This window comes from Labrus mixtus, chromosome 22 (genome assembly GCF_963584025.1).
Source record: "Labrus mixtus chromosome 22, fLabMix1.1, whole genome shotgun sequence".
Taxonomy (NCBI): domain Eukaryota; kingdom Metazoa; phylum Chordata; class Actinopteri; order Labriformes; family Labridae; genus Labrus; species Labrus mixtus.
Window position 1 is genome coordinate 15,110,103 of NC_083633.1, and position 14,641 is coordinate 15,124,743.

The 14,641-nt window shown below is 41.1% G+C and overlaps 1 protein-coding gene across 1 annotated transcript in view; it reads left to right on the forward strand.

Moving 5' to 3' along the window:
* Positions 1–14,641, forward strand: part of snd1 (staphylococcal nuclease and tudor domain containing 1) — a 167,226-nt gene that overhangs the window by 98,425 nt on the left and 54,160 nt on the right. The window contains exon 17 of the mRNA XM_061029798.1: positions 5,833–6,021. Coding sequence (XP_060885781.1) covers positions 5,833–6,021 — 189 coding nt within the window. The remainder of the gene's footprint in view (positions 1–5,832; positions 6,022–14,641) is intronic.

Below are 14,641 nucleotides of genomic sequence, written 5' to 3' on the forward strand. Positions count from 1 at the left end.
TTTTCTATTTACCTTTGATTAATTATCTCTGCCCGGGAGGAGCATCTTCAACAGATATTGATTTTCGGTTGAAATCGGATCAAAGTTGTGGATGTACATCTGGCTGGAGGGTACAGATGTATCATTTAAAGCAACTCTGTGTGTCCTCGAAGAAAAATGAGCCGTATAAGCTAAGCTAGCGTGATAGGCTAGTGTTGAAAGATGATGGACTTCAGTTGGATGGAGCCGTTCTTCCACCTAAATGGAGTTTTCACACAAGACTGAGCTCGGAGCGTGGAGGCTGACCCGCGAGCGCTCAGCTTTTTCGCCTAAATCTACACGTGCCTATTGAAAATGGACAAACTGTCTTTTTAACGTGACATTCATGACTCTGAATTAAGTGCCCACAGCTATTGATTTTTTTTTCTTTTAGTGAATGGGGAAGGTTGGGAATATGAATTAAGGTATAGAGATTATCTGATTGCTCCAGCCATTTTCGCCTTTCTCCCCGCTTTGCACCTCAACCCAGGGCTTAGGATCACTCATTGCTTAGAGGAGGTTTGATCTCTTTGCCACTGCACATAAAGGAACACACACACACACACACACACACACACACTACACACCTCCACATCACTCCTTCAATCTTCTCCAAGGCTCAGTTTGATAAATGGCTTATTCTGCTGGATGAGCAAAGGACTGTAGGTGGGAGAGACTTGCGTCTGTCCTTCTTTTTCTTCCCGTTTCTGAATACAAATTCAAATTCTTTTAAAGTGACTGTCTTGTTTGTTTCTCTGAGTCAAGGCAATGACGTCGGACATGATCAGATAGTATGATGCTGCTACTCTTGGTTAAGTTACCTTGTCATATCAGCCGTGTGTGTACTGATATACAATACTAACACACCCAAATTCATTAATGTGATGAGAACTTAATCCCTTAACACTCCAGTATGCACTAACGCTCCGACATAAATAATAATTAAAACCATTGATATTTTCTGATTTTCTTTTTTTGCACACACACACACATTTGAGAGGGCTTAGCTAAGTGTTAGAGTACAGTTGCCGTTAATGCACCCACTTCCGTGTTACTTAATGAGAATGAATGAAGACGTGCCAAACCATCTCCTCCTGTCAATGTGTTTTCCCTCTCTCTCTCTCTCCCTCTCTTTCTTACGCACACACACACGTCAGCAGCATGGCTTACACTCTGAAGAAATACAATGTCTGCCACCGTCCGTGCCCCTGCCTTTAAACTTTTACGACCCACACTGGTAATTTTACTCAGGCAAACTTAAATCTCTGCGGTGATGACTGTGATCGCAGTTATCGGAATATGCAGTAAAAAAGAAAAGTGACAGTGTTGCCTCCAGAGATGATTGAAAGCGCTGACTGACAGATTCATTTCCTCAGTGCCTTGCTTTATGTATATGGCCTGCTCTCTTTTCCCAAGGAGAGATTGCATAGCGCATAATATGTGCATAAGGCAATATTTGAATGTATCCGTAACCTGTATGCCAGTTTGGCCTGATCACATAAGTAGACACACCCAGTTCTCCATAACCTTGGGTTATTTATCCATTTGCGTTTTTCCCTCCAGGTTTTCTGACTTTGTTTTGTTTAGATGTGGTGATAAAAGGAAATCCCATTGCTTGCCAATTTTTAAATTGCCAGCCCCCACTGTGTTCTTTCATTTTCTTTTAGTGCCCGCTTTGGCTCAGACATGACGTGTCACCTACCGCAGTCTTTTTTTGATTTTTTTTTTTTTTTTGTTCACTTTCAAACAGCTAAGTGAATTAAATCTGCTGCAGATTTGAAACATGCCCCGGGGCCAGGTTTCACTTCAATGGCACCAAATGGCTTTGTCTTTTGTGCCTGCATGCACACGCGCGTAGCTTTGTGTGTATGTGTATTTTGCCTTTCTTCTCTTTTTTTCCCGTCCACTGTGTCGACACAATCCCAGCATTTATGAGATTATCGAGCCCATTTGTGTTCCGGCGGGAGCCATCTTGGCTCGGAGGAGGCCTCCGCTGGGAACCATCTGGGCTCTACTCAAAGCAGTTTCCACTCTGCCTCCCCTGTCCTCTCTACATTGTGACCGAAGCTATTTACTTTGAAGGAAGGAGGAACTCAATTCAATGTGCGTGTGTATATGTAAAGGTCTAAAATAGTCGTAAATAGTCGAGATACTGCACTCTCATGTGGGACTTTATTCATGTAAGAAGAAAAACAGAGAGGGAAGTGATGTCAGAACACTTCCTCTAAGGTTGCAAAAACTCTGAAGTAAAGATTTTTCTTAAAATAAGATGAAACTTTTGATTATTCTGTAGAGAAATGATTTTGAGCTGATGAGGTATTATCAGTTCAATCATATTTTTGATTGACAGAGACAAAGTATAACTTAGAAATATCCATATGTTGACGAGACCAGAGCTTCATTAGATAAGATAAAACTTTATTGATCCCCCAATGGGGGAAATTTAGTTGTTAGAGCAGCTAAAAAAACAGGAACAGAATCAACAGAAATAGCACAAGGCAAAAATTACACCCCAACAGTAACAGAATAAGAGACGTGAATATAAATAAATATTGAAAATATGTATTGGAGAAAAAAAAATGGCTGACAACAACCCAGAAGCAGAATAGAAGTTGCCAACACTGAACAAAAGAGATTATTACTGGCAATAAAAGCTCACAGTATAAACAAGCTGTTTTCAGTCCATTTTTCATATTGACTGCAGCATATTGTACCAGCACTAGAAGTACACTTCAATCCTGCCATGGATTTAAAGCCTCTCCAAGCTGATCTTATTCTGCCAGTAGAAAACTGGGCTTCCGCTATTGCTTCTATAAATTAATTTGTCCTACTTAATTTCACATTTGACCTCCCGATTAGCCTCTTTCATCTCCTCCCGCTGCCCAGTGAAATGCCAGATTCTTTTTATTTAATGATGCTTTTCAAGGTCTTGATCAGCAAAGGTTAATAACATATAGTAAAGTGTTTTCTTTACTTTGGGCTGGATATTACACTCCTATAAAAGCACAATACCACTGAAGACATATTTTCTTTAGTACGACTTTGCTTGATAAAGGAGTATTTCTTTAACTTTGACAGTTTTGGTCATGCTTCTGAAAATCAATCATTAAGTATTATAACAAGCGTCGACAATCAGTTTCCTTAAAATAGACACTTCAGCGTGTAATTAAGTGTATGCATTCAGCCCGTTGACTTTGCTGCTATTTGTCAATCAGGTCATGTAGTTTCTATGTGCTCTCGCCAGTCCTCCAGTCGCCTCCATTAGCGGGCTAATTTTCTCTCAATAAGCTTGGCAGTATGTGGTAAATGACATTTCCTATACAAGTTGTTTCTGGGGAAAAACACAGACTAATATTTGCTGTTATGGACATAAAGAGTGCATGACAATCCTGCTGACAATTTCACATAAACATTTCATACACTAGATTGATCTCAAGTGTTCTGCCTGGTTGTAAAATTCCTCACATGTACAGTATCGAGTTAATACAGAGAGAGCATGAGAACTATATTTTCTTCAAGCAAATGAATCTGTGTGCAGGAATCCCCAAACTGAAACCTCAGTGGAGATTAGCAGAGTTGTGAGATGTGTGGAGATTACTTCTTTTCTTTGACTTTGTTGCGTTGACAGTTGTATTGTTTAACTGAGGAGTGATAGTGTGATCAGCCTTTTGCAAAGCAACGGAGATCTAACAAAGTATTCAGCGCCTTCTGCGAACACATTTGTCTTTGGCTGTCCTCTCTTTGTGTGTGTTTTTTTTCTTTTCTTGTGATAGCAGTTTATGGCTCAGGAGGTCTTTTATTGTGCTGACTTTGTAATGTTTGCATGTCATTTTGTCACACTGTGTTGAAAAGATGTACTGGTAGTCCAAAGTGGAGCTTTCAATTCTGTTCATCTAAAAACATTGTCTTATGTTGTCAGTGTTTTATTTTTGTTTTGCCTTTGCTGCCTTAGTGGTTGATGTGACAGTGAAGTTGGTTCGAGCCATTCTATCATTTTTTTTCCCCAGCACTCGCCCACTTCCCCATTTGACATTTGGGTGCTCGGAGGACCAGTGGCGCTCTTAATAGCCCGGTTATGTAAGACTTTCTGCACTTAGAGACAAAGAGAGATAAAACGGAGAGAGTAGCTGAGATAGCAGAGATGGAGGAAGCAGATCAGGTGTAAGTATACTTAGATTGTGTCACAGTCAGGACCTGAGATGGTTGACAAATGTCCAAGCTGCTTTTTTGTCTTTTGGGAAGTCTTTTTGAAGTGCACCAATTGTAAACATAATAAAAACAAAATCAGGGCAGATACCAATACTGATTTTCAAAATAAAATGTAGCTGATTCAGATGCTTTTATCATCAACATGTCCCTGATCTCTCCCAGAGATGGTGTAAGACTCCCACACTGCCAACATTTTCTTTAACGTTTGACCGTAAAAACAAACCGGAAAACAGATGACTTTATCGGCCCAATTAAAAAAAAAGCTCTCTGAATCGTCAGTTAGGATCTGTTAGCTTGGCAGCATTAAATTGATGCAACACAGCAGATTTAAATTGGCTAGTGACGTCAGTGCATGTGCCATTGTTTGTCTGTACAGGGCCGATGTCAGCCGATACTGATACATCCATAATTCATGCGTGGTAGTGATGTGAACAGTTACATATTGAAAAGAGAAAAAACAACTTTTATGCTACACTTCTGTTTTTCTTTGAGCCATTGTTGGATTGGTTTGGCATGCTAACAAGCTTTGCTACTACAGAGGGTAATACATCTTTTAGTCACTTTCCATTTTCATCCAAGTGGAAACCCAATACAGAAAGTTGAAATATGTATGTCGCTACTGAATGCCTACGTCTGTGCTTTATAATAGAACAGATTATACGTTCATTAATAAAACCCTTTTACTTGAGTTGAGAACAAGGCAGAGCAGTTTACAAACTTAATTCCCCTCAGATTTCCCTTGTGGCTGCAGGGCTAAGCAGCGTGAGTCTTAATCGCTTGACTTCTCCCTATCTCCTCAGCACACCTGCCCTCTCACTTTCTCGCTGACTGAGGCGTTAGAGTAAGGGAAAAAAATCGATTGATTTCTTTTTTCTATTTTTTTCCCTTGTACTTCTTTTCCCGGTCGTCCATCACTTATGAAACAAAATGTAATGAATAGATAATTAACCTGAATAGGCAGAATTTGGTTGGAGTCCATCATGGGAAATGTTGTGAGATCTTTCCTACTTTGTCAGCAGGGTCAGCTTTTTCAGTGCCCTCATTTGTTCACTTAAGAGAATTGCAACTTGGCGGTCGCTAATTGCGAATGATTTACATTACAAAAAGGAGGATGACAATATTTAGAGTCTTAATTAAGGTTGAAGTGTATAGGAGACACTTAGTTAAAGCCACACTTACTTTTTTGTGCAGGATTTCTATTTTACAAATTAACACTTTGTTTTTTGAAAGCAGGCAGTAGAGCTGAATTCTTTGAGTTTAAGTTCAAGACCCTCAAATTTACACTGACAAGGCCACTTCAATGTTTTTGTGTTAACCAAATGTGTGCCATGCTGAAATACAGCAGATAGCCCTGATTGACAAATCAACAACAGGCGAATGAAACAGGATGTGTGTGTGTGTGTGCTCTACCAAATCAATATAGAGCTCAAGGGCCTCAATTGATGTGTGTATTTAAGAACAGTGGTGTCTCTTCATAGGTGCCCCTCCCCACCCACCCACACTCACCCACTTTCTCTTCATTGCTGTAATGGAATCTCAGATATAATCCTGGATAGTGAAAATTAACTGTCTCTTCTTCCCCTCCCCTCCATTTTTCTATCACAGGTGGAAGTCGAAGTTGAGAGCATGGACAAAGCGGGCAACTTCATTGGCTGGCTGCACATCGAGGGTCTGAATCTGTCAGTGGCCCTGGTAGAAAATGCTCTTTCCAAGGTCCACTTTACAGCCGAGCGCAGCGCTTACTACAAAACCTTGGTCTCAGCAGAAGAGGGCTGTCGAGAGAGGAAAGAGAAGGTAGGTGTCACTTAAGCGGCTACAAGAGCCACAACTACTCTACATCCTCTTAAACTTTCAGCGTAATGACTTTACTCCCAACTGAGAAAAAACTGTCCTCATGAAGCCTCCACATTCACATTCATTAAAGTTAGTCTAGGATATGCAGCATGACATCTAGTGATGTATTATTTAGAAAGAGTTACTTTTCTGTCTTAGCATTGTCTCCCCTGAAAGAGACATGATGTCATGTTTCTCAGGAATTGTTGCAGCAAGCAGCCTTTGTTAGACATCAGGATTCTTTTTCTTCTTACATTCGCATCCTTGACCAAGGTGTCCTTGCCCCGTCTGACCATATTTTAGTCGTTTCTACATAGAACCTCATCCCCCTACCACACCAGTACTTGTTAGTGGGTCATTAGTAGAGTTGAAAATACAGGCAACAACATGATGACCCTTGAGAACTGAGGGCGGAGACATAAAAAGCTGTTTCACTTCCACAGAAGTTCAAAACTGAGCATCTATATCCAGACAGAAAGTGTGCATCATAAAGATAGATGAAGACACATCAATTCATCCAACATGACACTCTGTTCGATCATTAAAAAAGCAAGTCTTGTCTTTATGTGTTAATTAGCATGCAGGCGGTGCTGTTAGTCATAGCTACATAAACGTAGAAATGCTCCATCTGGGGTTGAGAACAGCTACATCTTTCTATAATCACCGAAGCTTCCTTTCCTCAATGGGAGCCCTTTGATGGATGGAGGCCTCTCTCACACTGATCCTGATCTCGCCCTGCATTTTCATTATGGCTCCAGGAGTCACCCCTGCCAGATGCATGAAGTGCCCGGCCAGCTGTCATCCTCGCCCTCTTCCTCTCTATCTCCATAACTCATCTCTTTTACCCTCTCCCCCACTCGCCTACCCTTCAGTTCTCTCTCTTTTTCACTTACTTCTGCCTATTTGGGTCCTTTAGGAGACACAAATGCCTGTTCTCGCCACATAAACGTGATGTATTGCTGCAGCCAAGAAGGGGCTGTGTTCCTTTTTCATTTCTCAGAATCTATCATGTTCATGGTCGTTGGATTTTTACTCCTCTTTCTTGTTCCTGGCGCCCCCTCTTTTTCTCACAGATATTCTTCATACTGTGTGTGTCTTCATCTTTTCCTGGAGGATGAAATAGAAGGGTAAGGCTCCAAGACTTGGTGTGCAGGTGAACCATTATCCAAAAGAAAATCCTGCCAGCCATGTGAGCACACTGACCCTGCCATGTTGAATTTAACCGTAGCAAGATGGCACCTTCCTGACACCTCTGGTGACAATTTCACTACCGGTTTCTGACCCCCTTTTGCAATGTGAGGACAGATTGACTTCCACCGCAAGGTTTTGACTTTAGCCAACCTGAACACGGACAGGGTTGAAGAGGAAAGAAGACAGAATGGGGCCTGACTGGACCAGACAGACAGTGATTATGTTTGATGTTCGTTTGCTACAGGCACCAGTATACAGATCAACCACAGCTGGATTTTTTTGTGTGTGTGTAGTAAGAGTATGTTGTATTAATGAAAGCACATGGCAGTTGGCTGCATGTGTGTGAATGCATAGTATGCAAGTTGAAGGCGGAAGAGGTGGGACTTGGTGTTCTAATTAGTCCATAGAGACCAACTCATGAAAAGATGAGAGCTTGGCGTTTACTTCTTCTTCTTCTTGTCCTTCCCTTTTGAAGTCTTTGTTGGTCTTTCTCTGCGTGTAGGCTGAGGCTAGGTGGGTTAGATTTCAACTCCTCCCATCACATCTTTTTTTCCCCTTTCATTGCCCTCCCTTTATTGTCCCTACGGCTGTTGATATGGAAGACACCACTGGTACTGCTGTGTCAGGAATCCCTGAAAGAAAACAACGTTGTCGTAATGAAGTGGACTCCAGGAGGGTGTGTGTCGATACGCAAACACACACATACACACTCATTAAACTAAGACTTTGCGTTGGTGGTCCAGCAGGGACTCAGGAAAACTAGGGGGATAGAGGCTTTTTGCAGTAGCATCCTGAACCAAAACTGCTTAGTTCGAGTGACTTAAGTGAATATGAGTTTTCGCTACAATGAGACCAGTGGGACAAAGTGATTGTGTTCTAAATGAAACCGTCCAGAGGGTTTGAAGAACAGCCTTTTCTAGAGCTCAGCATTATTTGATTTTGCAAATCAGCACCTCTTGGAGAAACATTTGGAACAGTAAACCCATTCCTGCAAACATGGAAAAAAACTCAAATTGCTAATTCTCTTCCCCATTATTTCTTGCAGAGCTATTGTTTACATAAATCTCATTCAAAGTATGTCACTCTGTCAGAACCCATTGTCATGCTTTCGGAGCAACCATTTTTGTGATTCATTAACTTGTTTTATCATGTTGTTAAAGCAATGAGTCATCTGTTGCAAATATGTTTTTTGCAGATTTGGATTCACAAATTCCTGCTCACCAGGCATCTCTGTAAACAAGACATGTAGCAAAAACACTACATTTTGTCACTGTAATATGAGATGGCTCATTGCAGCGATTCATGTGATGTTCCAGTATTCCCAATGCTGCAGTAGAGAGAAATACATTCGACGTGATAGCAGCAGTTATGTTGAAAAAGGATCTGGAGCAGAGATTTTGACTAAGGAGACACTGGCTGTAGTTTTCATTTAAGTTCCCCTAAGACTAAGCAGGCAAGGTGATATTTGTTTGATGCCTAAAGGGACTTACTTTTTCTTTTCCTTCTAAATCCAGAACCAAGATCAACAGTTGTAAGTCCAGTTGACTTGACTGTGATTTTGGACAAAGGCTGTTTAGAGGTAACAAATGGATCAAACATATACATATATATATATATATATAGATATATATATATATATATATATCTTACTGCAGAGGAACTAACAGCCTCTGGATTTGCTCTGATTGACTGACTAGCATATCTGATCCGTACATTGCCATTTTTGAACCTTTTTATTACACTTCAATTGCCTCTGGTTAGCTCTCCCAGGGGACAAGTAGCCTGCCTCACAATTGAAGTCAACATATGACCAGGATTCCTTCCAAACCACCTGCTGTTAATCTATGATGTCATGCTGTTTTCAAAGGTTGTGCAAAAAGGCAACATCTCCCTGTCCTCCCATCTAAACTGTGTCTTCTCAGCAGTCAGCAAACTACACACCTGGCTACAACACGCTGTGGATGAATCACAATAATTGGGCTTTTAGTAAAGCTAAAAGGCTTGTGTTTTTGTGTTCAGGCTGAGGGAAGTTTTCCTCCAGTGGACAGACTTCACACACAACTATGAATAATGGTTTGCAACCTGTCCTCTTCCAATAATTGCACATCTAAGAAAATGTATATGGTTCTGTTTTACCTGGAGCGATTAACAAGCAGTAAATTAAGAGAAAATGCTCTTTTTGTACAGTGAAGTAGTCTTTTGTTAAATATGTGGAATTGTGATTCCCAGTCTTCTGCAAAATAGTCTTTGTAGAAAACATACAGGCAGCCTTGTTTGGTTTCATGGATGAAAGTCCCTTTTCTATTAATACCATTCTGGAGCTTTGCTAAACCCCTGAAGCTACTGAAATGCTTTCAGGGTTGCAATCTTTTTCTCTCTCTCTTCACATTTTCTTGGCCTCTCGTAGTGAAATAACCTGTGGCAATATCATGAAAATATACAGGGGATTAATATTAAAGTATGAAATCTGTGGAATCTTCAACTGAAAAAGAAAAGTAAATTTGGCTCATTGTGTTGCTCACTCTACTCATTGTTTCTCCAATTTGCGTCCCTTTTAGCCAAATCCCATGGCTGCTCCTGCAAATTCAGTCCTCTATACTTAAGCCAATTCCCTGGCCGTTTTCTGCAGAGAGATTTTTGGCAAAAAGGGAATCATTACTCTTGTTTTTTTGTTATCACAAAATTTGCATTAGGCCCTGTGAAGAATTGCTACTTAATGGCGTTTTGAGGCAAACAGGATGATTGCACCTGTATTACCATTCCATTCGACTCTCTCTTTTAACTCTACCAATCGATTGCTAACTGCTGTCATTGTTGCCATGTGATTTAACAAATGGAGGTTCTATGGTGTTGAGACAGGAGCAATGTTCATGATATAGCCAATCACAGAAAGTGATATCCAATTAATGACCGGGTGAGATACACGTCCAGTCCATTTGAGAGGGAACGGGAATGACGGCTGAGAAAACTGCTCCTCATGTCTGAATGAAAATAAAATGCCCCGGCTGAGTAGTGAAAGGATCCGGGAGGAAGTTTTTCTTGAAAAGAAAAGTGCTGATGTTTTTAGATTTATTGGATACTTCTCCCCACTTCCAGACATCACATAAAGTCTTGTACCACTCCCTGCTATATCACTCTTATTATGTTTAAATCCTTCTTAACTACAGCTTTGGTCACTTTCGAAGATTGAGATCAAATGGCCTATGGGTTGATTCAAGCTTTTTTTATTTAATATTTGCCAGGCAATACCAAAGACAAATTCTAAATTCAAAAATGCTTTTTGGTAATTTCCACAACAGTTAGGTTTTAAATGGTTGAACTTGGATAATTATGCCTTTGAGAGACCTTAATCTATAATATTTCCTGCAAAGTGATACTTCTCACATCAGGTCTTTTTAATAACGCTCTCATACTCAGCTGTTTTGTCATTTTGTCCCTCCGTAACCAAATAATATTACAGGTGTTTAAATTAGATAATGTTTTGCAAGTGCAAGGTAGAGAGAGAGGGAGAGGGTAGAGCAGATGTGCAGGTCCGCCATGGGCAGAGTGGTACTTAAAGGCAACATTAGCAAGTGCAGGGAAACGGTGTGTGTTTATCCTCCTGTATGTCAAACCTTTTTCTCCTCCTACTGATTGGCACCTCATGTCGACACTGCCGACATGTTGGCTGGCTATGTGTGTGGCCGTCCGTTTGTGTCGCTGTGTGCACAGCATGAAACTGCTCTAGTGCGAGCCTGAGATCGGCATTAAGTCAACTATATTTGTGAGGGCCGTCAGTTCTCTGGTCAGGGCCGAGCATGCTGAAAATCAGCCGATCCAAGTCGCCCACTGATCTATCGGTGGACATTTACTAAAAACAATTAGCATACAAGTGCCAATAACTAGCTGGTTATAGACATCGTCTCTCCATCCAACCTTGACTCTTGCATCTCAAATTACCAGTTGGATCAAACAATAACTAGAGCACGATGAAGGAATTCTTGGTCCCTGTATCTTTATGGCTAATATAAGTAAGCTTTGGTGACACCAGAAGCCCACCAATTGGCAACCAGAGGCTCTATCCTTGTCCTTTAAATAGTAAAATTCTTCCAGCATTGTTTAAGCCCCCTCATGTTACCTCGATAGAACTTCACTTTTGCTGAAGAATTTCTGCCAGTAAATCAAATATAACTGTTTTTTTCTTTAAACAACATATGAGTATTGTTTCTATGGTGAACTGGTTCCTTTATGTCATAGTTTTAAGATAATATTCATTAAGGCACTACTCAGTGCAGAGGTGCTTTCAAATACCAGAAAACTAATGGGAGAATTAAATGGTGCCTGTTGCAGCGTTTTGCCCAGCCATCTAAGATGGAGCACCACGGAGAATCATTATGTCACTGGTGATTTGCATTTTTTTGCCCTTTAGGTGATGGGTTGCTAAAACTGTGCCAAAAGTCACAGTACATCACCTCACCCATGGGCAATCTATTTACGCTCGTCTTGCTTGTGTTTCGAATATATCCTCGGCAGTCTTGCATAGTGCAGCATCACGTCAGTAACTAGTCACAGAAACACTGAAGTCCAAGGACTTGGCTTCTTCTTCTTAGGCCAGCATTATCTGTTCAGCTGGAGCTGGAACACAGTGTTTCAGCTGTGAGTAGCAATGAACAGGTTAGTGCAGTTTGATGACTCATGGTGCTGCAGTCCTTGGCCTAGTGTGGCCAAATGAAATTTTATGGTACCAGCTTTGAATGAGCTCTTTTTAAAAAGAACTTTTCCTGTGAATTTTTTTTTAATAGATTTTTCTAGAATAGCAATTTTTTTCCCCAAGAGCGTTCATTTAGTAAAATCCTCGCAATTGCCAGAAAACCAGAGCATCTTCAGCACAAGTAAACTCAGTGTGTCAGAAATAAATGTTGCCATGAGAACAACATGGCTCTAGCTTGAACTTTTTTGCTATGCCATCTTAACAGATCATGGTTGTCACTTTGCATTGGTTGAATACCACTCAGTGGAATATCTTAATAGGTTTATTTTAATGTAAAAGAAAATACCATATTGTATATCATTACAAAAAAATAACATTGGTAATATTTTAATGAAGTTAGATAACAGTGCCATAAAAGAAAAAGATTAAAACTGGCAGGCACATAGAGACTAAAAAAGCTTTAGTGATAACCTACTACCTCTTATTTAAGTAGCTCAGGCGACCCTATCCATTACTGGGAATCTTCAACAAATTCAGTGAGAAAAAGTTTGTCCCGTTTGCCGTAGTGTCAATAAACCTGCAATACAAAGGCTGTAAGGTTTGTTGGTAAGTGTGAAAGGACAGCGGGATCACAGCAAGAGGACATTATTGCCTGCAGGGCAGCCACAATGGGAGAGGTGACCCATGTGAGACCTCACATCACTGGAAAAGATGGAGAGTACTCACTCTGCAATCTGTTATATTCCACAAGTTCCCAGGCTTCGGTTTGTGTTTGCATTCATATTGGTGCACATATGTGAGTGACTGTATGCTGTTTGCTTCCTTTTTTACTATACAATCAGATTTTATGGATGTTTGTGTGTGTGCAAGTTTACTCCTGCCTTCATCTTTCTTCTGTGTGCACAAAGTGAACCACCTACTACACAAAGCAAAGAGCTGACGGAGGCTTTTTCATATGGCTAAAGGATTACATAATATGATTCTCAGTGCGCTGTGTACACATCCACACACAAAACTTGGTTGCAGATAGAGGGAGGTGCCACACGTGCACACACCATACTCTCACTGTCTCTCTCCTCCTTACTCAAATACTGTTTAAGCATGTGCAGACCGACAGAGCAAACACAGACGTACATACAGACATACACTCCTGTGATAACCCCCCAATGGAGAAGGCAAGCTGGACACTATGGGCCCGAGGCAGAGAGACAGAAAGACAGAGAACTAGATCAGTGGACCCAGTGATGTGTGTGTTATTTACACCCCAACCAACCCCCATTCTCTCTTTCTCTCGAAGTCTTCATCCTACTTTTCCCCAGATCCAAGTTGCAAATTCAGCAGTCTGTCAGCTCCACTTGCTGTCTTGTGAATTCACATACAAACATTCTTTTCATCTTAATCTGCTTCACATTTTCACCAACACACAGGCGGCGCATTCGTGCACATGCATTCACCTGCAGAATGACACATGCAAACTGGTTTTGATGAGCAAGTACCTAAAATCTAAGATACAAGCTCAACGAAGCGAGTCCGCCTCAGCAGTCTCACCTTCTGCGCACTAAATTATACATTGACATGAGTTGCAGGATTACGCGCTGACTTTGAAAAATGTCATCTGAAAAATGCATCTAGCCAAAAGGACATGAGGGCAATCCTTAGGAACACACTCTCTCAGTTGAGATATTCTACTTGATGAAGCATAAAAACAGGATGGTAGAACCTTTTTGTTTAGATCAACATTTGGTCTGTGTTCTCTGTGTACTTTTGCTGTTTATTTTGTATTTTTGTTACAGCATTGTACATATTGTCCCTACTGTTTAAGTTTCATTGTATTGCTTGTGCATTTCGTTTAACTTGCACTTCTGTGCATGTTCATTGTCATGAATATGATTTTGCACTTGTGTTTATAGGCATTTGTCTGCATGTCCTTGGCCTTGTGCTTCTCCTTCTCCAGTCATGCACAGGAATCTTGCAGGCTCTTAGCAGAGGTCCTAAGGGGCAGGTTTCCGGCTGCCTCTGGTTAATCAGTGCAGAAAAACTCAGGCAGGCAACAGCACCCAACCACCCCATCCCTTTGCTCCCAGAATGAAGGGCTGAAAAAAGGGAACGGAGGTGAAACACTTGCAGAGAGCATAATGTTCTCTGACATTGTGCATTGCATTATAGCTGATTAACACATGCTCAGCTGCCACAAGGCGTAGGAAACACAAACCCAAGGTCTGCCTGTTTTTCTCCAGCCCCCTGCTCCCCACCTCTTATACAGTATCTGTGGACATCCCTCTTTTTTTCTCTCTCTCCTCCTCTGCCCCAATTTCCCCCCGTTTCTGCTGATGAAAGTGAGTGTGAAGGACGTGCACTGACTGGAGTTGGGCTAGCGGATTATTTGCTCTTTTTTTTTTCCTCTCCTGGTTTGTCCCTCCTGGGAAACTGTAAGGAGACACTTTTCCACTTGGTTTGCTGAGGACTGGTTTTGGCTGACTGCTTCCTTCCTCCATTAGAATGGGTGCATGGAATACAGGCAGCGAGCCTTGAATTTTAACAGCGGCATATATGACCTCAGACTGCAGAGCTTTGATTAGTCAGTTGCTGCAAAGATTATCACCTTGTGAAATGGCTGATAATGATGCAGTATTTTTTGAGTTTACCCGAATACCATACATATTTATCTGAAACTACTTACCCATGAAAATATTCTCTTTG